The 27,106-nt window shown below is 41.4% G+C and overlaps 2 protein-coding genes across 2 annotated transcripts in view; one reads left to right on the plus strand and one right to left on the minus strand.

Moving 5' to 3' along the window:
* The window catches only part of ST6GAL2 (ST6 beta-galactoside alpha-2,6-sialyltransferase 2), a 61,618-nt gene extending 59,628 nt beyond the window's left edge, over positions 1-1,990 (plus strand). The window contains exon 6 of the mRNA XM_063127475.1: positions 1,335-1,990. Within this exon, the coding sequence (XP_062983545.1) occupies positions 1,335-1,603 (269 nt within the window). The 3' untranslated portion in view covers positions 1,604-1,990. The remainder of the gene's footprint in view (positions 1-1,334) is intronic.
* LOC134399439 (parapinopsin-like) overlaps positions 168-27,106 on the minus strand; it is a 54,822-nt gene continuing 27,883 nt past the window's right edge. The window contains exon 4 of the mRNA XM_063127476.1: positions 168-413. Within this exon, the coding sequence (XP_062983546.1) occupies positions 168-413 (246 nt within the window). The remainder of the gene's footprint in view (positions 414-27,106) is intronic.

Genomic DNA, 27,106 nt, shown 5'->3' on the forward strand with positions numbered 1-27,106 from the left:
TATTAAAATATAATTTCTACTTGCTTCACAGAGTTTAAAAAAAAAGCAATAGCAACACATTTTGTTTTGTTCCTGCTCAGTACACAACTGCTTCCTTAAAGAAAGGAAATTGATAATAAAACCATAACATATATGATCTGATTGTATAGGCATGAGCTTCTATTCATTCACAAGAGTGAATTTTCCTTGGACAGCTGTGGTGTGTTCTCTGAAACTGGCTCCATGCTGGACTCTGGGCTGAGGAGGCAGACCATTTTTTCATCTGTTTGTGGAAGTACTTGGCTGTTGCATGTAACTCCACCTTCTGCTTTCTGGTTTAACCGGATGGCCATGACCTTTGACTGGCATATAGTTTCTCCATCAGCAGCTGAAGGAGGTTTGCAGCGGAAAAGCACAAGAAAGCATTTATAGAACTGAAAAACAAGACAAAAAACCCCAACCAGTTTCATTTTTCTAAACTGTAGATTTCTAAATATAAATGGTTAATTAATAAAAATGCATCTCTAAAAGTTACCTAGCATTCAGATATTTTGTAAAAAATATTGCTACTGTCGTAAAAAATATTGCTACTAGCACGCCATTTATTATTATTATTAGAAAGCCCATGTTGTCAATTTCTTTGAATGAACTAGTACATTACATGTTAAACTTTTTCCCTTTGGAGTTTCTCATTCTTCGAAATCCATGAATGACAGGCCAACTTGAATATAAAAGAGTGTAAATGCAAATATCTGCCACAAAGCTGGTTTCTACATGTGAAGCTACAACTCCCAGCATGGCCAATGATTAGAGATTACAAGAATTCTAATCCTAAACATCTCGAGAGTGCCAGGTTGTCTACACCTGTTATAACCTATACTTTGTTTAATGTAAGTTTATTATAAGTGATACTTTGTCTACTGTAAGTTACAAGCAACGTAGAACAAAAGGAGAGCATTATACCCTTCCAGAAAATTTGGACATTTCAGTTGACTGAAAAAAATTGTGTATAGTTTATTCTTAAATGATGACAAGAAATTCCTTCATTTGGAGTGTGATGGCGATAAATATTTCACATGCAACATTGCCATGTTTGTTCTAGCAACCAGAAAGATTAGGCTTAGACTTGTGTCTCAAAACGCAATGCGTTGTGCTGGTGATTGTCTATATTATACTGTAATTGTATCTTCCTTTTCATCAGGTCATCTGATATTTGTATATAAAAAATCCCCCTCCTCCACATCTTTGAGATGAGCAATTATTTTTAGCAAATAAAGCTCGACGTGACTTTTGTACATGCAACAGTACTTGATTCTGATATTGCATTGACATGCTGTCTACCCTTCCATTTGTAGGCATCCTCATCATGATGTCAATGTGCAGCGAAGTGCACGTATACGAATACATTCCTTCAGTCCGACAAACTGACCTTTGCCACTATCACGAACTCTACTATGACGCAGCTTGTACCTTGGGGGCTTACCATCCACTTCTTTACGAGAAATTGTTGGTGCAGCGGATGAACAAAGGCTTCCAAGATGATTTGTACCGAAAAGGAAAAGTGATTTTGCCAGGGTTCAGGTCAGTCAAATGCCCTGGACAGCATCGATTCCCATACACATAAGAGAGGATCTTTTTAGAACAATGTGCAATAAGGTGCTACTGTCGTACTTCTAAACAACAAAAATACTTGAAAAGTGGATCCTAGACCAACCTAGTCTTGAGTCTATAAACTGTAACAAAGTAGTAGGCATGAGGGAAGTTGTTGCTTCTGAGGCCTAAGTATTTATTATTGCTTTGCAGATAGTGATTTAAAGGCTTAGCTTTTGAAAGATGCAAAATACAGTGAAGGCAAACTACAGTGAGGAGATGTACATGGGGTCTGCCGGAAAATATCAAACATTTATACCACATGTGCCAGATTGCGGCCCTTTAGGCGAGGCATTTCAATAGCTAAGTCTGACCTGGGCCAGATCTACACCTTGTGTCAAATCATTACGAATATGGAATAAAAAGCAGGAGATAATGCTATGAAAGTGGAATATGGAATGTGGATTGTGCCCCAACAGTTATCAGTGCACTTCAATACCGCTGTAAAGCAGTAGTGTAGATCTAGCCCTAATGAAGGAGGTTTACAGTAACATAAAAACAAAGTATGAAAAAGTCTTCACAGCATCCTCAGATTTATTTGCCTTCCCTCACATAAAAAGTATATATCAGTACGGAATGTGTACTGAGTATAATGAGCCATATTCTTTTAATTTAACACCATTTTATTTAAGCTATCCTGGTGGTAGAGCTTGGCATCCTAATCTTGAAATGTTTGTGCTAGTCTATTTTAATGTGCATAAAGACTGTGCGCATATTTGGCTGAACACATAAATTAATAGTATGTATGGGAAAGGATGAGGAGAAGACAATCTCCTTGGCTGCTTCAGAAAACAGCATATTAAAATTTCTCTCTGTGCAGTGTGGCACCTGGCCACCTATATTGGGCCAGACATTCATGTATGCAGGCTTGTGAGTTGATTCTGGCCTTTTACTGACTCAACATATCGTGATAAATTTACTGAATAGGAAACTTCCCCCAAAGTGAGAGCTGCTGCTGTTAGGGAATGAAAAAATCTACCTGGTGTTGAGCCCACCAGGTCATGAAAGATTCCAGTGATCCGGTTATCATGGGATAATTGCAATCCTCAAGCGAAGAACATTTTTCAGCTCCCAAAATGCATGTGAATAAGCTGTTCACATTAGGGGTTGCCCCCCCCCCCCCGCTCAAGTCATTCCTTGGATGTATCATTGGAAACAATTCTGACTCGTCTGTGTTCTAAAACTCAAAACATAGAGCAAGCTTTTAAATTAATATTTGTCTTGTCTTTTGGTTTTATCTGAACCTCCATGGGTACAGTACCCAGAGGTATCAGCAAAGGGCATAATTGTTCCTCCCTTACGCTTCTTGGTGCATGCTTACAAATGTGGACACAGTGCCCCCCCCTTCATGCTGTCACGGAGAATAGGAGAAACATACATACCATCAATAGCTCTCACAAGCCCACCCCCCCTCTGTTCTTAGTCACTGTTATGCTCAGGCTGAACCAAAGGTGGAAATAATTATATTTCCAAGCAGGGCAGGCAGAGAAATTTAGGAGGCTCATCTTTAGAGGGTAGGGTCATTGGGTCATTTCTGATCCTTACCACCACTTATGGTAGTGCAAGTGCAGAGCTCACATACCTCTTTCTTTAGCCACTATTTCATTTTGCCCAGCCTGCTACAGAAGCCACATTGTTCAGGAGAAAGCATCAGGACACTGTGTTGGCTATTGGGGCTTGCAGTCTTCTGAATAGCTATTGCCATGCCAGTATTTCTAGCAGAGCTGGGCAACCTGCAGCCCTCCAGATGTTTTGGACAACTCCTATCATTCCTACCCAGAGTTTCATTTTGAAGAGCAGAGAATATTCGTGTACAGGAATATTCAAGTCCTGCTTCTGCATGTAAACATTCCCACCTGTTCACCAAACTCCTAGTAAACATTCCCACCTGTTTCCCAAACTCTGGGATCCTGATTCTACTTCTGGATGGCTGTTGTCTTGCTGGATCAAAGAAAAGGTCCATCTATCCTGAATTCCAATTCAAACAGTGGCCAAATAGATGCCTATGGGAAGTTTGCAAGCAGGGCACAAAGGTGATGGCCTCCCTCTCTTTGTCCCCAATCATCTGGATATATGCTACCTCTGAACATGGATGGGCCACTGGGCTACTGTGTCTAGCTGCCACTAATCTATTATATATGGACCTAATCTGTTTTTAAAGTTATCTCAGCTAACGTTCATGTCCAGTCTCCCGTGATTAAAAAAAAAACACCAATCATTTCTCTCATGGTAAAAAATCCCCAGAATTTAATTTGGGTCAGGGTGAGTAAGATTGGCCAGTGTAAAATACATACTTTTCGTTCTCTTGGAAAAAGTGCTGTGCATTAACAGAGAGGTATAAACTTGCACCTCTGTGGTGTGCCATGAATCATTTCTAGTACAGGAAATGGCAATATGCATGTCTCATTGTTTAGGTGAACACAGCCCCTTAATATTTTCACCCAACTTGCTTTAGAGAGTTTGCATCAAGCATATCTGTATATGCTTCCGCTGTGTTCTTAACACTAATCAGTTGAGGCATAAATACATTTTAACAGATAGTATTTCTTATGTGGTAGCACACCATGAATAAGATACTTTACTTATGGTGACCATACGATATCTTCTTAAACATAACTTAGACCTAAAATTATTTTGTTATATGGAGCACTATTTGGCATTATAAATTGCAGGCATGGGGAAGGAAATACGGTTTGGGACCTCATTGAGGGTGGAGGATTCAATCCCCCATGCTAGGGTCCAAATCCAGATTGGGGGCCTTGCATTTACTCTAGAACAAAAAAAGATGGTTGCTCCATCTCTAAAGTCGCAGGTGTTTTGATCCTTACTGGCGCTGCCCTTCTCCAAAACGTGTAGCACATACTGTGGATGCCAGAGCCGTCCTTTATCCAAGCCTGCGTTCCCTTCTCTTTAAGTGTTGCAGCACAAACGCCTCAGCAACTGAAGCTGTGGCTGTGGGTTGATTCCACTGACTTCAGCAGGTTTTGGATTATAAACTTAAAAATATTGTTGTTCTTTTCCTGGCAGTATTGGTTGTGCAAAATTCAACCGATGAACAACTCTAGCGCCTTTTACTCCCATGTGAAATGGGAAGGGGAGGAGAAGAGGGGAGAAGAGCAGATGACTAGTACTCATGCCACCCTATTCTTCTACCATTTTCTCTGATTACTCCTTTTGTTAAAAAGGAAAGTCACGAGTAAAAGAAAGCATTAGCAAAATCAATGATAGCTTACTGAAAGTTCAAACTATTCCGTTTAAGACAATACATGAATGTGTATTACATTAAGTAGAATTTTGTATGCTTTTAGTCCATCCTATTATATTGCATTTTCAATCTAAGTCAGATTTATAAATATTGCATAAATGTCTGTAACTCCTACTTGAAGTCAGTGAGAAATCTCACTTAAAAAAAAAAGTATGAAGCCTGTCTAAGCCTTTGCTTTATTTGCTACTTAAAAACCAAGCTACATTAAAAAAAGAAGCAGCAGCAAGGGTTAGTGGGAGCGGTGAGTTTTGATATAAAAATGTTAAAAGCCTCACACTTTTTCTGCACTGATGGCTGTACAGATGAAATGTTGCACTCAACACCTTGCGTAACCATACTTATTTTCTGTTACTCCTATCTGTTATGTTCTATGCTTTTCACTGTGAATTGATTTTAATGTGGTGCTCTTTCAATTTTTATGCATATTGCCTTCAGATGGTTAAATCAGGGGGTTCTTATGTTTGTTACAGGGAATTTCTCTAAACTGTTAAGCAAATCGTTTTGTTGCTACAGAAAAACAAAACAAAATATCCCTCTCTTGCATCCCTTCTGCTTTCATGTGTGACTTGGTGGCATTGTTCATCTTTGTTTCTCTTTCCCACCCATATAACTATGCTGAGTTGGTACACAAGGCTTCCTGTGTGCTGTGATTCAGCAGAAGCACCCCATCATCCCCAGCTCATGGGCCCATTTGCTGGGGATGATGTGACATGTAGTCCAACATACCTGGAGGGTGCCAGGTTGGCGGAGGCTGGTTTTAGCATTACATATGAATTGGGTTTTTAACCATTCTAACTGTGAATATAAAAAGGTAGTTTAAATAGTTTAGAAATCAATAATTTGTACCAAGTAAATGAATATACGCCCTAGAGCAGGGGTAGGCAATATTTTTTGGTAGGAAGGTAGGGTATAAATAAAATAAATAAATAAATGCACCCCTGGGCACCTTTCTTGGCAACCACCAATGTGCCCGACCTATTCCACCTTTTTTTAAAAAATACATAGAATCATAGAATAGCAGAGTTGGAAGGGACCTACAAGGCCATCGAGTCCAACCCCCTGCTCAATGCAGGAATTTTAATTAACAGTCGGGATTGCTGTGAAATAGGTTTCTGTTGGTGCTGAAAACTGTGGGTTCAAAGACGTTGATTAATGTATTGGGGCTCAGACCCCCACTTCTGCCTTATACTCAGTCTTTTGAGCAGGTGGCAGCCATTTTGTGGTGGTGCCCAGGATAGTTTCTCAAATTGACAAATGTGCCCATTGCCCAAAAAGGTTGCTTATCCCTCCCCTCGAAAATACATCTAAGCACACTTACTTGGATTCTGTTGAAATCAGTGTGGCTTATTACCAGGTTTGGGACTGAGATATGAAGTCTATGAATTTAGGGTTGCAATTGTTGTTCAGCCTGTATTTGGTCTAAGGAAGGTAGTTGGACTTTATGGCCTTATAGGCCCCTTCCAGCTCTACTCTTCTATGATTCTATGGTGTCCAGGTTTTAAGGGCATCAGTAGTAAACAGGATTGAAGTGACTGCATTTTCTTTTTCATGGAAGCCAGCAGCCAAGAAGGGACAGACCTGCTGTCCCCACAGAGCAACATGCTAAAATTGTGACATGCTAAGTCAGCCCTGTGGTTATGTCATCCCCAAGTCAGGAAGGAAACACTTATTGGTATTGCACACATCATGCATAATATCTGAAGTGTTAATAACAAAGCTACAGAAAGCTCCAAACTTGCTAAAAGACCCATTTTTGACTCATTAAATATAAATGGATGGGGGTGGGTTAAAAAAATTATTCGGGCTCTAAATGATTCTTAGCACTTGAAAAAAAATCTGGCTAGGAGATGTTTTAAATGAATTCTGTTCAACAAGGCTTTTCTATCCACACACTGAATGTTGAGTTTGCTAGTTCAGGAGTTCCATACTTTGAGTAGATGGCAATCCATAATTTTTAACCAGTTCAAGCACTCACACTCTCTCACACACAACGCACACACGTGTATCAGTGTTTTACTCGAGCTTAAACTGAGCACAGACAAGGTTATGAATGGAGTTCTCTCTTGTGGATTTCAAAGTTTCAGCCACTTAAATGACATAAAAATTGAACTGAATATCAAGGTGTATTGCCTTTTTAAAAAATAAGACAAGTAATCTGGAGATAAAATAAATTGGTTTTATTGGACAGTATCTAATGACATTGCACTCATGTAAACCAACATGAGCTGAACATCATTAGCACTTGCTAGGCAAAGGGAAAAAGCAGTGGTTTGCCCCCAAATTTCTGAGATGCAGTTTGCCACCATTTTTTTTTCCCAGAGGGAAATCTCCATTTTTTCCCTTTGTTTAACAAGTGCTAGTGAAGCTGCACCACCATTGGTTTATGCTAGTGTCACATCCTTAGTGCTAGCACTGTGACAGCATTGGCTACTGTGCATTATGTGAAAATGTCAACAAATTTTTTAAAATGTCCTCATAGAGGTAGATATTGCCACAAGACGGCTACCTTTTGTGCAAAGAACGCACCTGATTTAACTGCTTACATTTTAAGTACCTCAGATCTTTGAAGGCTTATTTAAGTAACAATGCATTATTAATACCATGGATTTCTGCTCTTTAATGTGGGATTCTGTCCAACGTTCCGTGAGCAGAAGGCAGCTTTGTGCAACCAATCTTTCCCTCCTTCTGAACATTGTGGGCTGTATTCTTATGGGGCTTCAGTAGGAGAGAGTAATCCACCACCACCCCCAAATTGGGAACCTCGTGTGAGTGTTACAAGATTCCTCTCTCCAATTTTCTGAGATTTTGTTCTCCCATTTTAGCCTATAAGACACCGCCCACTATGTTCAGTGGCCTCCCCAAACACGCAGAGAGGCTTTTGGAAGACTGGATGCATGAATTTGCCTTCTGCTTCTGCAATATTGGCTCCAACCCATAGTTTGAAACTTTGTTCTTGAATGATCATCTGTGAACGCACTGTGTATTCATACATATCATCTCAAACCGTAGTTGCTGAGCTATTCAAATAGAAGACTGTGTACTTTTTAATAGCCTTGAGAATTATTTTGTATGATGATTTTTTAAGTGAATGTGCACTCTTCAAGAAATGAAAGCTTGAGATTTTCCAGGAGTCACATTTTTAAACAGTGTTTGTATACATTTTAACACTTTTGTATTTTCTATTTTGGTTTTATATATTTTTATGTATGCACAGTGTACAGATTTTTCTTGTAAATAAAGTTTGTTTTTTATTTGATTAAAAGTACTGATCTGTTCTCATTGTCTAGCTTGAAGGGATAAAGTTGGACATGTTACAAAATAGGTATTGCAATTAAGTCATTAAATGGAAGCGTAACTTTGGTATTCTTTAAAAACAGGTTTCCAAACCAGGAGTTCATTACTTCTGATGAATAACGCCATGAGCAATGATACATAACTTCTCACTGAGATTTGATTCCCTTCTACCATAATTGTATGAAGGTTAAAGGAGCAAAAGATTTGAAGCTCCTAACACATACTCCTTCAAAAATAAAATCTACTAGTAGGGCACAGGACCAGCAAGAAAGATGTGTGTGTGTACACGTGCACATATGTCTGTGTGTCTTAACATGGCTTCCAAATAACACAACTGAGGCAGCTGTGTATCCATGTTACAATGCTCCAGCCCCTACTGAACCATCTGTAGACCATAACAGATGCTCAATCTGCTGCAGTTTCCAGTCCCATCATACCACCAACCTCCTTTATAGGTTAAAGATGTGCACCAGTGCATTAAGACACAGTGCGTGCACACACACAAAATTGTGTGATCACAACAGGATTATTTTCTGTAATAATTTAAACAATGTACTGTACATATGCACTGGTGCATGTTGGTAGCCTGCAAAAAAAAAAAAGAGGGGGAAAACTGAAAACTGAGGCACCCCATGTTCCAATTATGCAATTAGTTTTAGAAATTCTCCAGGTTAAAACTTAAAGGCAAGTGAAGTAGAACATGGGGAAAGCAAAACTACAGGATGGTAACTGAAAGGAACGGGGGAAATCACTCATCTCAATATGCAACTACAGATAGATCAGGACCTATATCTAAAAATCAGCTTTTCCAGGAGCAAATGACTAGCAGAGTTGTCTTCACTGCATTAACCCACTTGACTGATCCCTTGTGTCTGTTCCCAAGCCACTGTTACGAAGCAGTGCTTCTGTTTTTCTCCTGGAATTTAGTTATTAGGTTTTTACCATCCAATAACCAAAGTTCTGCACACGGTATACAGATAAATTAAAGCATAAAATACAAGTTAACAGTAAAACAATGACAAAAAAACCAGCTCAAGATAAAACCAGCAGCAAGGATAAAAACAATGCATCACATTATAAAAAAAAGTAAAATTGGTAGCAGGGGGCATGTCTACATGAGGCGTTATCCAGAGGATCGCCTCAGGATCATCCCTGTGCATCCACATGATGCACAGGGGATCCCAGGGGCAGGGAGGGATGATCCCTCCCTTTCCCTGGGATAACCGGGATGGCTTTAATCCTGACTTCCCCGAGGTCTCGGGATCGTCCTGAGTCTGCGGGGCATGTGGGCAGCCGTCCCAGTTTTGTCCCAGCTCCGCGCAAGTAAATGCGAGGAGCCGGGAACCGGACATGGGGCACGGAGCTCTTCAGGAGCTCTGTGCCCATCGGGGGAGGGAGGGGGGGAGCAGGATCTTTTTTTTAAAAAAAAAGAACCCACACCTTTTCAATGGGAGTGCTTGTGCGCCCGTCTTCAATCAAAATAATTTTTTTAAATGGTGGGTGTGACGTCCTCTTCCTCCTGGGACGCTGCGCGCCGTGTGTGGACTGAGGAGGAGGATCTTGCGATCGCCATATCGTGAGATCCTCCCCCTCCCTATGTCCAGACATGCCCAGGGATAAAACACTGCAAAAATCCAAATGCACTAAAGCAGTTTCTAAAATGCCTGTGAAAATAAGAAGGTCTTCAACGCCACAACGTAGGCACCAGATGAGCTGCTCTGGGGATATCATTTCACAGCTGGGGCATTACCACCAAAAAGGGCCTCTCTCTTAGAGCCATCCACCTTGTCTCATTTAGAGGTGGGCCTCAAATGATGACTTTAAGTAAATATTACCATGTTGGCAAATATGGGAGGAGACACTCCTTCAAGTTTAGAGTTTTAAAGATTAAAACCAGCATTTTGAATTAGCCCCCGAAATGGACTGACCGCTATTGCAGATGGCAAAGTACTGGCATAACATGATCATATTGTCCCCTTTAACAATTTAACCACCCTGTTTTGGACTAGCTAAACCTTCTGCATTGTTCTCAAAGGAAGTTCCACATCTAATACACTGCAGTAATCCAAACAGTTACAGTAACATGAGTAACTATCTCTGTCCACGTAAGGTCACAGTCGATATATCAGCTATGATAAACTAATAAAAGGTGCTCTGAGCCATGAAGGCCACCTGCCTCCAGTGATGATAGATCCAAAAGCACCCCCAAACTATACACCTTATTCTTAGGAGGAGGGCAATCCCATCCAGAAGAGAGTAAACAGACAGACAATCCACCCTTAAACAATGACCCTGTTCAGATGACACCCTAAGCCACGGTGGTTAAGCACTTTGAGCTAAACATTATGGCTTAGCATGATTTAGTGTGCTGTGTGAACCATTCCTAACTACATAACCACAGTTTCAACTACTGCTGGGCTGAATCCTGCCCCCTGTTATATTGTATTTCGTATTTGTGTTTGTTGGTTGTTTTATTATGCTTTTCATGGTTTTAATTTTTTGAACCGCCCAGAAAGCTTTGGCTATTGGGCGGTATAAAAATGTAATAAATAAATAAATAAATATTTTCAGAAACTTTCTCCCTGCGAAACTGGCATTGTTTTTTCTGTCTCTTTCACAGGGAGGGAGGAAATTCAGAGAATTTTCTCCTTGGGGAGGGGGACAGGGTTTATAGATACCATTTTAAGTGTAGCCTGTTGCAGAGGGGGCTTCGTGTGTGTGTGTGTGTGTGTGTGTGTGTGTGTGTGTGTGTGTGTGTGTTTAAAAATAATAATCCCCAGTTCCCTCAGCATTTGGAGGAGCCCAGCAGTTCTTAGTGAATGCCTATTGGAGACCATGTGACCTCTCCCTTTCCAATAAGCACTCAGGAAGAACTCTTTGGGCTCTTGAAAATGCCAGGTGTGTTTTGAAAAAAAAATAAAAAGAAAGAAGACCCCTCAACAACTGGTTACATTTAAAAGGTGATTGAAAAAGAATTTTCTCCCCAAGAGAAAATTCTCCAAAATTCTCATGTCTCCCAGCCTCTTTTGACCGAGTTTTTGTTCCCCGCCCCCCCATGAAATGCTGAAAATGGAATGATTGTAATTTTTGGCCCAGCACTAGTTTGAACATGCTCACTAACCATTTGCTGCAAAGGGGCTAGTGGCCTAATCATGGTTTAGGTTGTTGTCTGAACAGAGTCAAAATCTCCACCTTGTCTTGATTGGGTCTCACTGTATTGGTCCTCATCCAATCCATTATCCTGCCCAGACACTGGTTCAGTACATCAACTCCCTCACCTGTGCTAGTTGAAAGGGAGAGCTAGAGCTGAGTGTCACTTGCATAGTGGTAACACTCCACATCCCAAGATAACCTCTCCTTGCAGTTTCTTGTAGATGTTGGAAAGCATGGGGGATGAAATACATGATCAGCAGAATGGCAAGCTTCAGTTTGCAGATGGGCAAACACATGTTTGAAAATGCCCCAGCATATCCCAATCATAGCGCAAGGCTGAAGGTGAGTGATGTCCCTTCCCCTTATGATATGAAGTGGTACAATCCACCAAGATCTACACTATGCGACTCAGCCAATTTTTGTGTGGAACAGCTTTTGATATGATGTAGCGGGGGAAAGCTTGGGATCAGTAAACAAAAGCACTGTTGGTTGCGTGCACATGGCATGCATAAAGAGGTTTACTGGACTGGGCCCCAAATCTTTCAACTCTTGAGACATATGAAGGTGACTTATACTGACTCAGGCCATAGCTAGTCCTAAGGTTTATCCCTGGATCGTCCAGGGGTCCAACCTGTTCATCTAGGTGACACACAGGGGATCCAGTGCTCAGGCAGGGACTAACCCTGGATGATCCCAGGATAAACCTTAGGTCTAGCTGTGGCCTCAGATTATTAGTCCATCTAAAGTCAGTATTTTCTGCTCTGCTTGAGTTGGAGAGACTCTTCCACTCAGAGGCCTTAGCTAGACCTAAGGTTTATCCCAGGGTCATTCCGGGGTCGTCCCTGCCTGCTCCCGGGATCCCCTGTGTGTCATTTATATGAACAGGGATGACCCCAGGACGATCCCGGGATAAACCTTAGGTCTAGCTAAGCCCAGAGATCCTTTTAAATGTAGTGGCTGAGTAGGCTGAGTACTGAACCAGAGACAAAGCATATGTTCTATTATTGAGCTTTGTCCCCCAAAAGTAAATGCTCCTCTGTAGTTGATACATTTTAGGACTGGCTCTCATTTTGAGGGTTTCATCTTGAGTGCAGATTTAGGGCAGGTTTAGGACAATCACTCAAAATGCTCAGGAGTTATATGATATATAAAGTACCTTGTACAACCCTTTTTCTTGCCATACATGCCCCCCAAAAGAGGTACTATAACTTTAGTGCAGCCTTCCCTAATGTGGTACCCTCCAGAGGTTTTGCACTACAGCTACCATCATATACAGCCAGCATAGCCAACGGTTAAGAATAATGGGAGTTGTAGCCTAAAACATCTGAAAGGCAAGGTGCTTTAGACCGATTCTTCATGATTAATTTGCTAGGTCTTGCAGTCAGGCATAAAAGAGCCCTTCAAAAACAGCTTTTTCTATTAACAATCTAAACCATTAAAAGGCCCAAGTGCCAGAGATGTTTTCCCTTCTACATGCAGTGATCAAGCTGCCCGATTCTCCTGTGATTAATGGTCCCTCTCATTTCTATCACACAATGATAAAGGAGAAACAAATCTGTCATGACTGTTGAAATCTAAGAAAGAAGGATTTTAATACCTCCCTCTGTGTCAACTTCAAAGACATCTAATTGCTTCCCCAAAAATTATGAGAAAGTAAAGTAAGTAGCACTTCCTCCCTTAGTGGCTTTCCGAAGTGTGTAGCAGTTGTATACTAAGAATACGGGACATTCCATGTTGGGGTTCAGGGGTTTGGGGAGGTCCCTGATTGGGGTTGGACTTGATGGCCTTATAGGCCCTTTCCAACTCTACTATTCTATGATTCTATGATATGGAGAGCCCACCTGTGGAGGGAGCTGGCAGGTAGTGGCTGGACAATGAAGATTCATAAGATTTCACTGTTACAGGACTTCACAGCTATCTAGTGCCTCAATAGGCAGAGATAGGTATCCAAGACCTTGAGGTTCCCAAAGAGGCCCTGCCTAGAGTGGGAATGAATGTAGAATAGGAACTCCTTTCTGTTTAAACACTCCAGTCAAGGACAAATAATGATCTTGGTTTACTCAACAACATCCCCAACACTCGCCCTTCATCCCTACCCTCTGAACAAGGAAACTATGGCTTAATCTCAGATTACAAAATAGGACATGAAACTAGGATCAAAGTGTTATTATTATTATTTTTATTTATTTATTTATTTATTTATTTATTTAGCACTATCAATGTACATGGTGCTGTACAGAGATTGTGGTTTCATATCCTGGTTAGTAACCTGAGATTAAACCACACTGCTGAAGCAAGATCTTCATGGAGACAATGCTCATTGGCATAGTTTGCACAATCAAAGAAGCCATGGTGGCTTGTTTTAATATCCAGCACATGCTGGGTACCATTTCTCTAATTTCCTGCTTGGGCATGGTGTGTTGTGTTATCTGAACCCAGTCGGCATGGCTTGTTTGAGGGTGAAACAACCCCCAAATAACAATATAAGGCATGCACTGGCTAGGGATTAAAACAAGCCACTGTGATTTGTTTTGGTCATGTGAAGCAGTCAGTCTCAACAAATCATGTTTATTTGTTTTTAGCTGAGATTGAGCCTGTTCACACCATCAAGCAGCCATTTTGTAGCACATGCCAGTGGCCATTTTGAATGTTTAGGCCACAACCACAGCTAGTGCAATTTGAGCCCAGTGGGGTGAGTTGTGCGAGGATGAATCAACCCTCACAAAAACCATGGCCTGTTTTAGGGGTTTGCAAAAGGTAGCATAACCCTTGCACAACTCACCCCCACCAGGTTCGAACAACACAACAAGCTGCAGTCATGGCTTGATTTTCAGGTTGGCATCAGCAATGAGCTCTGGCAATTGTGTGAGTCCGGTCAGTGCGTTATGTCTGAAAGGGTCCATGATCCTCAGCTCCTGGAGTTGTCAGTGGAAATCATACATTTTAGTATCACTTCTTTTTCAATCACCTTCGTTAATATAGAGAGTACCATTTAAGTACAACCACACCATTCAGAATGCATAACAAACCATTTAATAAATGCATGCATAAAACTAACATCAAAGTCCATTTCTCCCAATAATTTTTATATTCTCCCTTGTCAAAGTGTTATTAAGATAAAGGTCTTGGTTTCTATTTTACATTTTGTGCTAAATGTAAATGTCTATATTTTCTTCCAAAGTATATGTAATTGGTTGTTCTACAGTATTCTTTCCAGTATGAGCTATAATACAAAGGTTAATTTGACTCAGCACTGGTTTTTCAAGGCTTTTTAAATGTCAACACGACAACCTGTAACTCCAATTACAATTTGGGAGTCCCAAAAGGTGCCACAAAAGCTCTTCCATCTAGTCCATTTCTTTGTCATTGGACTTTTAAGTATGCCCCAGCTGCAACTAACATCCCAAGTTAATTTTATAATTGCACAAGGTGCGGCTATTCCAGCTTTGAGACCCTTTTCAATGTGGGCACGTGTGCCTAGTGAGTTCACCGATTAGACACCCCAATTATTTGCTATTAGACACCAGCAGATTTGGCATTTCTTTTCATGAACCTATGATTTCCTGTCTGTGTATGCATAAGTTCAGCAGCAGACACATGAATACTCCATCTTAAGTCTAACTTTTAATCAGATCAAAAGCGAAGCACAGCAAAATGGCAAAGCACTCAGCTACCCCTACCTAAAGTGTGGCATTCACTTAAGATGGTGCATTTATACATTTCTGGCTTATTTCCTCCACCACGCCAGTCACATACTAGGAAGAATTGCATTGTTACCTTCCTTGGTGTGGCTTGCCACATCATATGAATCTGCCAAGGGTAGCCTGTTGCCACAGTTAGCAAGCCACCAGAACCCATAGGCTGTTTTATGGTTCTGGGGTGGCTTGTTATCTACAGCAAGAAGCCACCCTGCCTGGGTTCGCACAATATGGGAAGCCACGCTGCCAAGGATAATTAGGCATGTGCAGTAGGGGAAATAAGCCATCATAGCTTATTTCCTCCTCTGTGATCTTCTGAAGAGACTCACTGAGCCTTATCATTGTTTCATCTAGCCCAGAATTGTCAACACTGACTGGCAGTGGTTCATCAGGGTACCAGACAGGATTTTTTTTAGACCTACTTGGAGATGCCAGGGACTGAACCTGGGACCTTCTTCATGCAAAGCAGGTGCTCTATCTCTCAGCTACAGCCTCTCCTTAACTACAGCCCATCCATAGAGTTCTCTTCAGGGAGAACACTCTCTGCCCATAGGGAAGGGGGGATTTGCATGGGAGAGAGGAGAGACCAGATCAAGAACTTTTACAACTGCACCAGGCCACAGCGCTAACTGAAACCTTGAACAGACCAGGAGACTAAAGGAGGACAGGAAAGGATGCTGATAAATGCTAAAAATGTGACTCCCCCCTTCAACGCTCCCCTATGTATGGGATTAGAATAATGAATGGAAAACAATGTATTTTTGCTTTTGCCAGTGGTTATTACTCTTGCTTTTCTTACAGATCTGGGGCACCTGAGCTATTTTCAGCTTGATTCACAGTACCAGAAGATTTAATATTTAATATTAAATCAGAAAGCCAACATATGGAACATTCTCAATATTAAAAGATGTAAAGTCACTTAGTTGTTTTCCTTCACAACTTTGATTACAGAAATCCAGATCCATCCGAGCATCTGCACATTAAAATCTAGGTATTTGGTGTATTTCATTTTCTTTCCCTTTCTCACTTTCCCATAACTCTGCTGTTCCTGTTTTTGATTAAATGCTTCCTTTAAGAAATTGCTGTGTGCAGATCTCAGCCGTTACATTCATGTTTACCATGATCCTCCCTCAGATTACCTCTTTACTTGTCGAAGTAAATGCTTCTCATTCCTTTTCTGAAGATGTTTCAGCACATCAACCTCAAAAATGGGAACAAGAGCTCAGTTATTTTGGGAGCTGGGGCCAGTTTTTTGTGGGGTAACTTTAGGAGAGGCCCCCTTTACTGACTTGATGAGAGACAATGAGAGACTCAGGCCGGATCTACACTATTGCTTTAAAGCGCTTTATAACAGTTTTATAGCGCTTTAAAGCAGTTAAAGCGCTTTATAACTGTTATAAAGCACTTTAAAGCAGTAGTGTAGATCCGGCCTCCGTGAGGAACAGAGGAGATGGGTGAAAAAATGGAGTGGGTGGGGACTTCTCGATCACAAAGAAATGAAATGCAAAAACAACAGACAATGACAGAAGCCAAAGAATTATAGTGACCATAAACAACAAACTGTTGGTGATAACGCAAACACACCGGCACTAGCAAATTAAGACACTTAGTAGGATAAAAACCCACAGTCTTGATTCAAACCATAGTGATAGAGCTGCATTCCCTGATAAATTGCACTTCAGCATTTTCACACTGGAGTTTCCTTTGAAGCCCCTTTGTTTGAGAATGACTAAGGGCCTTGCCAGACGAGGTCTTAGCGCGCTGTGAGGCCCAGTTTCCCTGCTGTGCGTCCAGATGACGCACAGGGGAATCCGGGGTCAGGCCACGCTGAAACCTCATTTGACGCGCCATAAGCGAAGTGCTGTGCCCATCGGGCCAGGGGGATCCTGGGGGGGGGGGGGAGATAGGGGGGAAAGGCCGGACCGGCAGGAGAGGGGGATGGTGGAGGGTGGCACATCTCGGGGGTGGGGAGGGATGGCAAGGAAAGAGTGGGCAGGGGGCAGGGGGCTTAATTAAAAAAAAGGGTGGGTGGGGGCTTAATTAAAAAAAAACCACTTACCTTCTCCGGAGTCTTCAGGGTGCACGTGGCCCCTTCAACAACAACAACAACAAATGGCTGACGCTGCAGGGCTTCCGGAGTCCCTGCATGTTGTGCGTCTAGGAGGCGGGGCGGCACGCGTTAAAGTTAGCGTGCCGTCGCCCCACCTCCCTGCCGGCTTATCCGGCATGGTCTAGCAAGGCCCTAGGTTAAACAGTAGAGTGTCCTGTGAGGTTGAAATATTCTCTTCCCACCCTTTCTGATGTCTGATTTGTGCCCAGTTATTCTTTTGCATAGAGACTGGCCTGTCTCTATGCAGAAGGGCGTTGCTAGTAGATGAAGACATATAGCAAACTGGAAGGTGGTTTTGGAATATTGCCCTTTGTTAGTCTTTAAGATGCCGCAAGACTCATTGTTTCTGCTGCAATAAGGCTAGAATTCTGGAAACAGGTATAATTATCTAGATATTTCCCAGAGTAAATGGCTGCTAATCCATATTTATTTTTAAAGGGAAGAACATAATTTTTGAGAAGACCATTTCAAGCAATCATGGCATGACACAGCATGTCTCAACATATGTAGCACGTGCCTCTTGGCTGAAAGGTAATAATTAGATTCCCTTTACCTGCATTCCTTGCCCCTTCAAAACCATGGAATGGTTTCGCAGAATGGCTCAGAAGCATGAGTGCTGAGGCAGGGCAGGGAAGCAAACATGGCAGGATTGGCTTACCATATTTTTAAGTAACTGAAGTAATCACATTACAATGTAAAAATTCCCACGCCCCATAATACCATTAAATCCAGATTACCTAAATGCATCACTGGTCACATAGACAGACATCTATGCGCCTTCCCAATTGATGGAATAATCAGACTTTTCTATCCGGACATGGATTAGTCATGCCTCTTGTGGCAATTGTGCATTACAGAGAAATGTTTCCTATGTCAAACGACGTGACTTGCTCACAGACTTGAGCCCAACGCATCTCATTTTAGAAACGAATCACTGGTTGAATCTTTTCGTGAGCCTGCAGGACTTGAAACAAGCTTAGCAGAAGAGGTTCTCACCAACAGAGACTTTGCCAAATTTTTGCCTTTCACTTTGTAGAGAGAACATGACAGCTGTTTCGCACAACTGTTGCATTTAAGCTCTCTTCCTCAACCTGGTGTCCTCCAAAGATGTTGGACGGCAACTCCAAGAGATTGAGGAAGGCTGTCTTAAAGAAACACAATTATCTAAGCAATCAAGGGTAACTCCAGAAATGGACTATAAAAGAAATATTTCTATTTGTTTCTATAATTTGTAACCTGTCCTATATCGAGATACACTCAGAGTGGCTTTCAAAACTGCAAGCACAATAATAGTGAATATATCAATTGTTAACTAGATAGTCCTATCCCTTCAGCTAGGCCTAATGTGTACCTCATTTGTATACACTCTATACACAACACATAGTACCTCAAAACTAATTTTGAAATTAACTGTGCATAAAAACACAGACAAGAGCAACTAAAGCAAAGTTTTCCTGAAAAATGTCCACAAGTAATCGCTGGCAGACCCAAAGACTTCTGATAGTCAGAATTATATACAGCTTGGAAATGAAAACTTCACCTACCTCCTTTTCCAACATCAATATGTCAGAATCACTTAGTCAAGTGAAATGTGATTGATAGGCATAGACTGACATGCCCATGGGCGAATTTATAAGTCACCATTTTGGCATCTGACTTCAAATGGAAATGGATTTATTAATGACAGCATTTGATGAACAATTTCAGAATATTTCATTAATTCCATTCCAGGAGATGAAGTAGAGAAGTAAAGTTTTCAACCTTTAAAATATTGCTTTCTCTTGAACTACTATCTTGATACCATCCAAAAATGGACTGTTTAGAAACTAGGTGATAAAGGGCAAGGATTCCAATCAAAGAAAGAAGCAGATCTCAGCACATTTAAAGGCAGCAGACAGGTATTTGGTTAAAGGAGATCTTTTTCTTATTGCAGCAAAAATCCATTCAGGAGGGAAAGACAGAACACCTGCCTATCGCCATTTGATTAGTAGTGCTGGGAGACATTTGTCTGGAGGCTGGTTAAGAGGGAGATGGAATGCAGAATTCTGGAAGTGACATGGCTGGCTGGAACCCTGAACAGGAGCACTGCCATTAGGACGTGGAGATACACTGCGACATTTAATTGCAGTTTCCACTTCTGCTATCATAAAAACAGCAATGCTTGGTGAATTGTTCCTACAAGCGGTACACCTAGGTAATATTAGATCATGGAATTAATGGTCTTATGGGGTGGAGGAGAAGGATTTTACATAGCCAGATGTATTACTTCAGTTGTGAAGCACACAACTAACATTTCTCTTCCCAACACCCCCACGCATCACCATTCTGTGCTTTACAAGTGCTCTGACATTCCTGATAATGTTAGGGGGTGGACAACAACAACAACACACATACACCCTAAAAAAAACCCTGGATGCCAGCCCTGATTTATTTTGTTGAAGAAAAGGGGAAATTACTTTCAAAGTAAAAAAGAATCAAAAGAACAACTGTAACCATGTACATGCCTGGCTGGCCCCACCCCACCTATAACTTGATTTTAAAAAATAAGAATGAAAGGATGATGTGCTCAGCATCCATCCCAGTAGGCCCTGCAACGTTCAGACCAACCCAGTTGCTGACGGCAGGCCTGTTTCCCCCACTTTGGACTAGGGCTGTGCACTAAATGGCAGATTCATCATAAAATGGCCACCAAAGCTTCAGAAAGCTGAAGCCGAAGCTTGCACAACCCTAATGTTAACCTCTATTTATTTCTGCTTCCAAGGCCAGATTTGGCTGGGAAATTAGCATAAATTTGGAAGATAAACAAGCGCAAACTCCAAAAATGTGTGTAACAAGTTCAGGCATCCTGGATATGCTGCTGCTGACTTATTACACACATCTGCATGTTTTTATGGCAACTACAGTGCTTTCCAAAGATATTTTACACATTCTTGGAGATGGGAAAAGAATAAAATTATAAGTGTGTGAGAAAAGAGACATAAAGCCTGTAGGCTGTATAAAACAGTTAATTGGGATATTAAATAGTAACTTAGCCACAGGCTGTCACATTATACAAAAAAATTGAAAATAACATAAAATACGGAATATAATTTTAAATTACAATGACAGGCATCAATGAGAATAGCAACATTTAAATGTGAAATGTCCAACTTTAAAAAGAAAAAGTTAATTCTACAGACAATTAAACCCCATCAAATTTACAACTTTAGTGGGTATATAAAAATAGCTTTGGTTAGTTTAATTGAAACTTCTATTACAGCCTATTTTGAATAATGTGTCATCTCCATCTAGTCTATATTTACAGTTCCAAAAAAATGTTGAGCAGAGGAAATTTCTGAGCATTGATTCTGACATAATGTTTTACTCCACAGAAAGTGTTTTTGAAAGAGTCCCACTTCAACTTCCTTGGAAGAACAAAAGACTAGAATCCTTCTGGGTCTTGCCCACAGATATTTCTTTGTAAAAAAAAAAAAAAACCTCTTATATTTTCAGTTCTGATGTAACCATTTACAAGTGTATTCCTTCACTAGAATCATTCGAAGGGTTGCTACCATTTAGTAAGTTCCAAATGAGCTGGTTATGCACATCATGGAAAGCAAGATGAGTTTATACATTTGTAGCACAATAAGAGCACCTGTGTTGGCAGGTCAATAGCTACAACTACGTCTATGGAATTGACCTAAAAGCTTTAAAGTTAGTAGATACTTCATGGGGGTGGGGGGATACACCGGCTCCTGAGTCTCCTGCCACAAGCCATCAAATTAGCTAGGAATTTCCAAGTTAGAAAAACACACTTATGATCTACGGCCATGGGGCAAGTGACATGTCAATGTGACCTTTGGCTACCTGGAATGGGGGGATTTCTCCTGCTGACTTTCAAAGCTTGTCACAGTCTAGCTCCTTCCTGTCTTTCTTCTCTCGTTTCACATTATTGCCCCGCTCGTGCTCTTCGCTCATCAAATGCCATGTTTCTTGCCCTCCCAAGGGTCTCTACTTCACTTGCTCGGCTTTGTCCGTTTTCTCTCACTGCCCCTTATGCCTGGAATTCTCTTCCAGAGCATTTGAAGACCACGAGTACAATTTTACAGTTTTTAAAGCTCAATTGAAATCCCCCCCCCTAAAGCTTTTAGAACTTGATTTGATCTTACTTTTATACTGTTAGTTTTATTGTCCCCTGTGCCTGTTCAGTGCTTTCCCTTCCCTTTCTTGTTGTTTTATTATGATTTTATTAGAATGTAAGCCTATGCGACAGGGTGTTGCTGTTTTATTGTTTTACTATGTACAGTACTGTGTACATTGATGGTGCTATATAAAAAATAAATAAATAAATAAATTGGATTGCAGGAAAACAGAAAGAGCAGGAAGCCTGTTTCCCAGTCTTCTTCTCCCCACACTTATACTATTTGGGACTCATGGATAGCTACAATAAGAACAACCTGCCATGACACCCAAATAGAAGGCAAGTGTTGCAGCCCCCTACATCACCACAATCAACCCAATATAGTCTGGGAAGTTCCCAGGCAAATGGCAGTAGCAACAGAAATTGTTGGCTCACTTTGTACTCCCTTCATGGAGACAGCACACACAGAGAGAAGCCCACCACAAACACTCTTGACCTTAGACATTCCTGGCTGAGCAGTGGAGACAGAGGCCCTTTCTATACCTAGGGAGTAAAGGGATCATACAGGAAAATGGAGGGATCATCCCTGCCTGCTCCCAGGATCCCTTGTGTGTCATCTGAATGCACAGGGATGATCCTGGGACGATCCCTGGAAAAACGGCAGGTGTAGAAACGGCCAGACTCTCCTTCTTTCCCTTTGCTTCTCTTTTGCCTTCCCAAACCCCTCAGGGAACAAAGTCTGAGGATGAAATGGGGAGAATCTCTTCTCCTTGGTGATCTTCATGGGAGCCCGCCGTTGCATAATATGCAACTAGTCCTACTATAATATTGATCATGTAGGGATACACTGAGGCAACTGGCTCTACAGGAGCCAAAATGCCTTGAGGTGGTTCTTTTAGATCAACGTGCAACCACGAAAGCAGGGTGACAGGTTCAGTGCATAAATACATAGTCCTTCAGATTTAGTTTCCTACCAACTCATTGCTGAAGCATTGGGGATTATCTAATGACGGAACTAGAGCAGCAAATTGGTAGCATTAGCGCCTTCAGGGCTGTATTTACTGTTAGAAACAACTTGTATTGTTTCCAACTTTTCATTTTGATATTTCTATCTGATGTAAGCTGACTTTGCTCCCACCCCCACCACATGCTATTATTATGCTAGCTAGCATAATAATAGCATGTTTGTTTCTATGCCTAAAAGCATGCTTAAACTGCTTAAACTGGGCACTTTTAGTTTGAAGGGAAAGAAGCGGTGGGGCCCCAATACGGAACATGCTCATGATCTGGATCGTGCCCCCGCCCCCAAGATCTCCTGTTGAAAATCACTCCCCTCTTCCCAGCTGCTACAGTATTTGTCACTCACCTTCAGAACTGGGGCTCCACTGTTGCTTCCCTTCAAAATAAAGGTGGCCAGTTTAAGTGTGCTTTCTTTCTTTTCTTTCTTTTGTGAATTATGTAATATGTACTCTGGCCCCAAAACTTAGGCAGGAAGAAATGAGATGATAGGTAAATAAATAAATAAATAATAACATTATATGAAGATGCTTTTATGTACTGGTAATGCAGAAACCTATCTTCAAACTTATCAGCAGAACATTCTCAAACTTGACCTCTTTCAAAGTGTCACAGAGCTCTCCAGATTTTTCTTTTTGTCACCAACCAAAATGCAGCTCAACCTGTACAAGCATCAATAATAACAATACGTACATTTTGAGATCCCCCCATATTTTAAAATGTGACCCTAATGTTTAACTATCCCTAATGCGTTTAACTAAGAGCATTGAGCCTCTCTCAGCCCAAGACCTGTATTGCTAAAAAAAAACACCCTGTAATTCTTTCCTTTCCACCACCTCCTTTAGAATCACTATACAAGGATTTTATTTTATTTATTTTGTCCAGTATCATAGTTACAGTTCTTCTATTCAACTTGAATCAGATGGCTTATGTTTTGTTTGCTTTAATTGTCCCCAACATTTTAAACACCAGGTGGCAGCATGAAATCTTTCCTTATGCATTCCTTCCAGTCGTAAGATGAAAATAAAACACTCTCATTCAGCATTTTCTTAATACTGTCAATATGTAAGCAAAATCTTTCCTACCTTGTTACAACATTCACAGACACCTGCAGTTTATAGATGTCATCACTCAACCTCAATCCCTACTACAGTCCTCTTACTGTGATCCACTTTTGTTAATCCAGATGCTAATGATCTACAGACAGGAGAGGACAGGTTGTCCATGGTCCAGGTAGAGTTGAATTCAACAATGCAGGTGCAGTCCAAGAAAGTGGTTTGGGGTGTTCAGTCCCACATGTATGGAAATAGTAATGGAAAAGTATACCCCACCCCCACCCCCATGTAGACTACGCACTGCATACAAGAACTATACATGTATGCATGGGGAAATGTTTCATTTTTAAAGCCACAATCATTTCATTTCACCTTTGTTTTAATTAAATTTGTTTCATTTTACCTTCATTTTTATTACATTTTATTTCATTTTACCTCTGTGTTCATTTTTTTCCATTGATTTCAGCGGAGACCCACCCCGCTTCTATAACTCAAAGCTTTAAGACTCTTCAAACTAGCAAAATAAGGCTCGCTCGGGACTGGCAACACAAGGAGGTTTGCAGGTCCTTTTGATCATTAACCTCCTGCACATCTCCTCTGCCTTTCCCCCTGGTGATCCTATGTTCTTTTTTAAAAAAAAGAAAAAGGAAAAAAAAGCCTGGAAATCCCAGTTCTACTGAAATATCTCAGGATTTCCATTTGTGTATAGAGGAAGTTGTGCTACAAAACACCCACTAGAGGATGCTGTCCCATTCAGGGCTATGAGCACCAAGAAGAGGGGAAATTTTCCATTATAGACCACAAGGTTGCCCCTTTCAGCCAATGTAATGCAGCCCATCACAACTGTGCAAGAGAAGCAACGCAATTTCCTCTTAATCTAAAGAAGCTGTCTGGTGTTTTCCATCCAAATGAAATGCCCCCCTCAAGGCATCATCCTAACAGATTGGACAAAAGTAAAAAGGTGAATAACAAAAATTCAATGTGAAACATGAAAAGGAATGTACACACACTTGCTGTTCACATTACCCTTGCATGAACATTTGTATTGCACTAAAATTAATGTAAAATTAATTGGATACATTTGATTCATTTTTCATTCATTTTTAAAATGAATGCACACCCCTAGGGCTAGTTCATATCAAACAGTGGGCCTGTTCAGACAACACTTCAGGCTCCATGGTTAGCAAAACTGTGGTTCTCTGGGGTTAGCAGTAACCACAAACCATGCTGTTGCGCACAACACTTTAAGCCATGGTTAGAACTGTGATGGTTCAACTGCGATTAGTGAGTGAGCAGGGTGTAGCAAAATGCATTGCACAAGACACCTTAAACCCTGCTGCTTAACCAAATGCCTTAACCAGCAGGATTTACAGTGTGGTACATGGAAGAGACATTTTGAATTTGAGAACACAGCCACTAGGGGTCATTTGAGGGTTAAACAACCCTCAAATAACCCTACAACAAACTGAGGGTTATTTGAAGGTTGTTTAATCCTCAAATAACCCTCAGTGGCCAGGTTCTCATGACACGGCAACCTCCCAAGCAGGGGTTGCATATTCAAAATGTCACCAGGCACACACCGCAGCTAATCAGGGGTTAAACAAGCCCAACAGTTCATCAGGGATTAAGCAAGAACCGGTTCCTAGGGTCAGATGGGTCATGCCAGTTATGTACAATATGCACAGCCCAGCAAGGGAGCCCACAGGAGGAGCTGAATTAGGTAATTATCGTCTGCTGTGTCCTTGATCTAACTTTTCCCTACCAACCCTTACCAGTTGTCTTCCTCTTGGTGTAAGATTGTCTCTCCTTATTACTGCAAACTATTGTGCACCCAAAGACCATGTAAGTATTAAATAATAATAAAAAAGAGATGAGATTACAAAAGACATTGCTTTAAATAATATATAAGTTACTGAAACATTCCTTTTGTTGATTTACTCACTCCGGCAGAACAATTGAAGTGCAGATGGCATTACTATTACTGACACCTACTGAAAGTCTATATCCTATTTTCGAAATACATTTGCAAACTGAAGAAGGAAAAACAAAACAAAAAGCATTTTAAAGCATCTTTTCATCTAAATTTAGAACTTGCCTGAATTGGAAAAGAATGAATAATTTCTCTACATCCTGCTGCTGAATAAGATTGCAGACTACTATTGTTAAGTTTGATTCTGTTTGCATTAACAGGAAGATCTTAGAGCACATCATTTCCAGATTACAGGGCTTGGAGAAAGGAGTGGGTAACCTTTTTAACAACAAGGGCCACAGTCCCTCAGTTGTAAGCTGTCAGGGGCCATATGGACAGATCCAGCAAGGTGGGGGCAGGTCTCTCTCTACCCCCAGAGACAGAGACCCACTCATTCCCCCACCCACCACCATTCACACACACATCTGTTCACTTACCCCTTTCACAGCTTTAAGCCTGCCTTCCTTTCTTCTCTCTCAGCAATCCTGATGAAGATCGCTCAGCTGCTTTCCTAAACTTAATAGTAGTGGGGGGGGGGGGGCGGTGGATTGCAGGGAGGAGGAATTTCTATCAGGTTCATGGGAGGAAAGCGTTAACTCACCTCCTCCCCCTTGATCCCCCACCCCAGGTTGCTCATCTGATCAGTGCTCTTCTCTCCACTCCAGATCAATGCTTTCACTCTTCTCCCCCTGCTCAGGCAAGGAATGGGCTGTCTCCTTCCTGCCCAGAGATGCCCGTTGAAAGTATGGTCTGGTGGGATCCATGCTTCCAAAGCGCTCTTCTGTGCCTGCTCAGGCAGGGAAGGGACCAGTATTTCGCCACATGAACAGGGGCACCATTTGAAAATGTGTAACTCTCAAAACACTCCTTTTGGGCAGGGAAGGCTCAGGTGGAGCCTGCTAGAAGCATGCAACCCATCAGCTATGTGTATATGCATTCCCTTCAAGTGCTTGGCACACACAATTCACACCTGCTTCTCCAGACCCAGGAACAAAGCAAAAACAGAAGGTTTATAGTCAACTGCCATATAGGCCTTGAGGGCCATGTTCAGGTTGTAATGGGGCATGAGTATCGTCCATTTTCCTTTCAGACACTAGGTCCAGCAATTTTCCACCACTCTCTCCTTTGTGAGTGTTTTTCTTCCAACTGGTATACTCTTAGGCCACAGCTAGACCTAAGGTTTATCCTGGGATCATCCAGGGTTCACTCCTGCCTGAGCACTGCATCCCCTGTGTGTCACCTAGATGAACAGGTTTGACCCCTGGACGATCCAGGGATAAACCTTAGGTCTAGCTATGGCCTTAAAATTCACTGTTTTGTCCTATAACTCTCCTCTCTAGGATTCTAGATTTCAACATGAGCAGAACCTAAAAAAAAGCTGTGCTGGATTTGATCAAAGACCAGTGTCCTGTTCCCGCAGTGGCCAACCAGATGTCTGTGGGAAGCCCATGAGCAGGATATGAAAGCAATAGCACCCTCCTATTCATGATCCCAGCAACTGGTTTTGAGAGGCACAAACTGCCTCTGATACTTGAGGTAAATATAGCCATCATACATAGTTGTCATTGATAGTCCAATCTTTCCAATAGTTTCTCTACTCACCTTGTGACACGTACCATCTCCCTATGACTTAGAAGGCTCTCCAATATTAATAAATAACTAATTATAGCCAAGGTCTGTTCAGATAGTATCACTGCCACCACTTCCTGTTTGCCAGGCCAGGCGCATTGTCAGTCTATAAATCTGAAGGTAGTAGCCAGGGTCAAGGATAAGGCATGTGAAGAAAAGTAAATACG

Source organism: Elgaria multicarinata, chromosome 5 (genome assembly GCF_023053635.1).
Source record: "Elgaria multicarinata webbii isolate HBS135686 ecotype San Diego chromosome 5, rElgMul1.1.pri, whole genome shotgun sequence".
Lineage (NCBI taxonomy): Eukaryota > Metazoa > Chordata > Lepidosauria > Squamata > Anguidae > Elgaria > Elgaria multicarinata.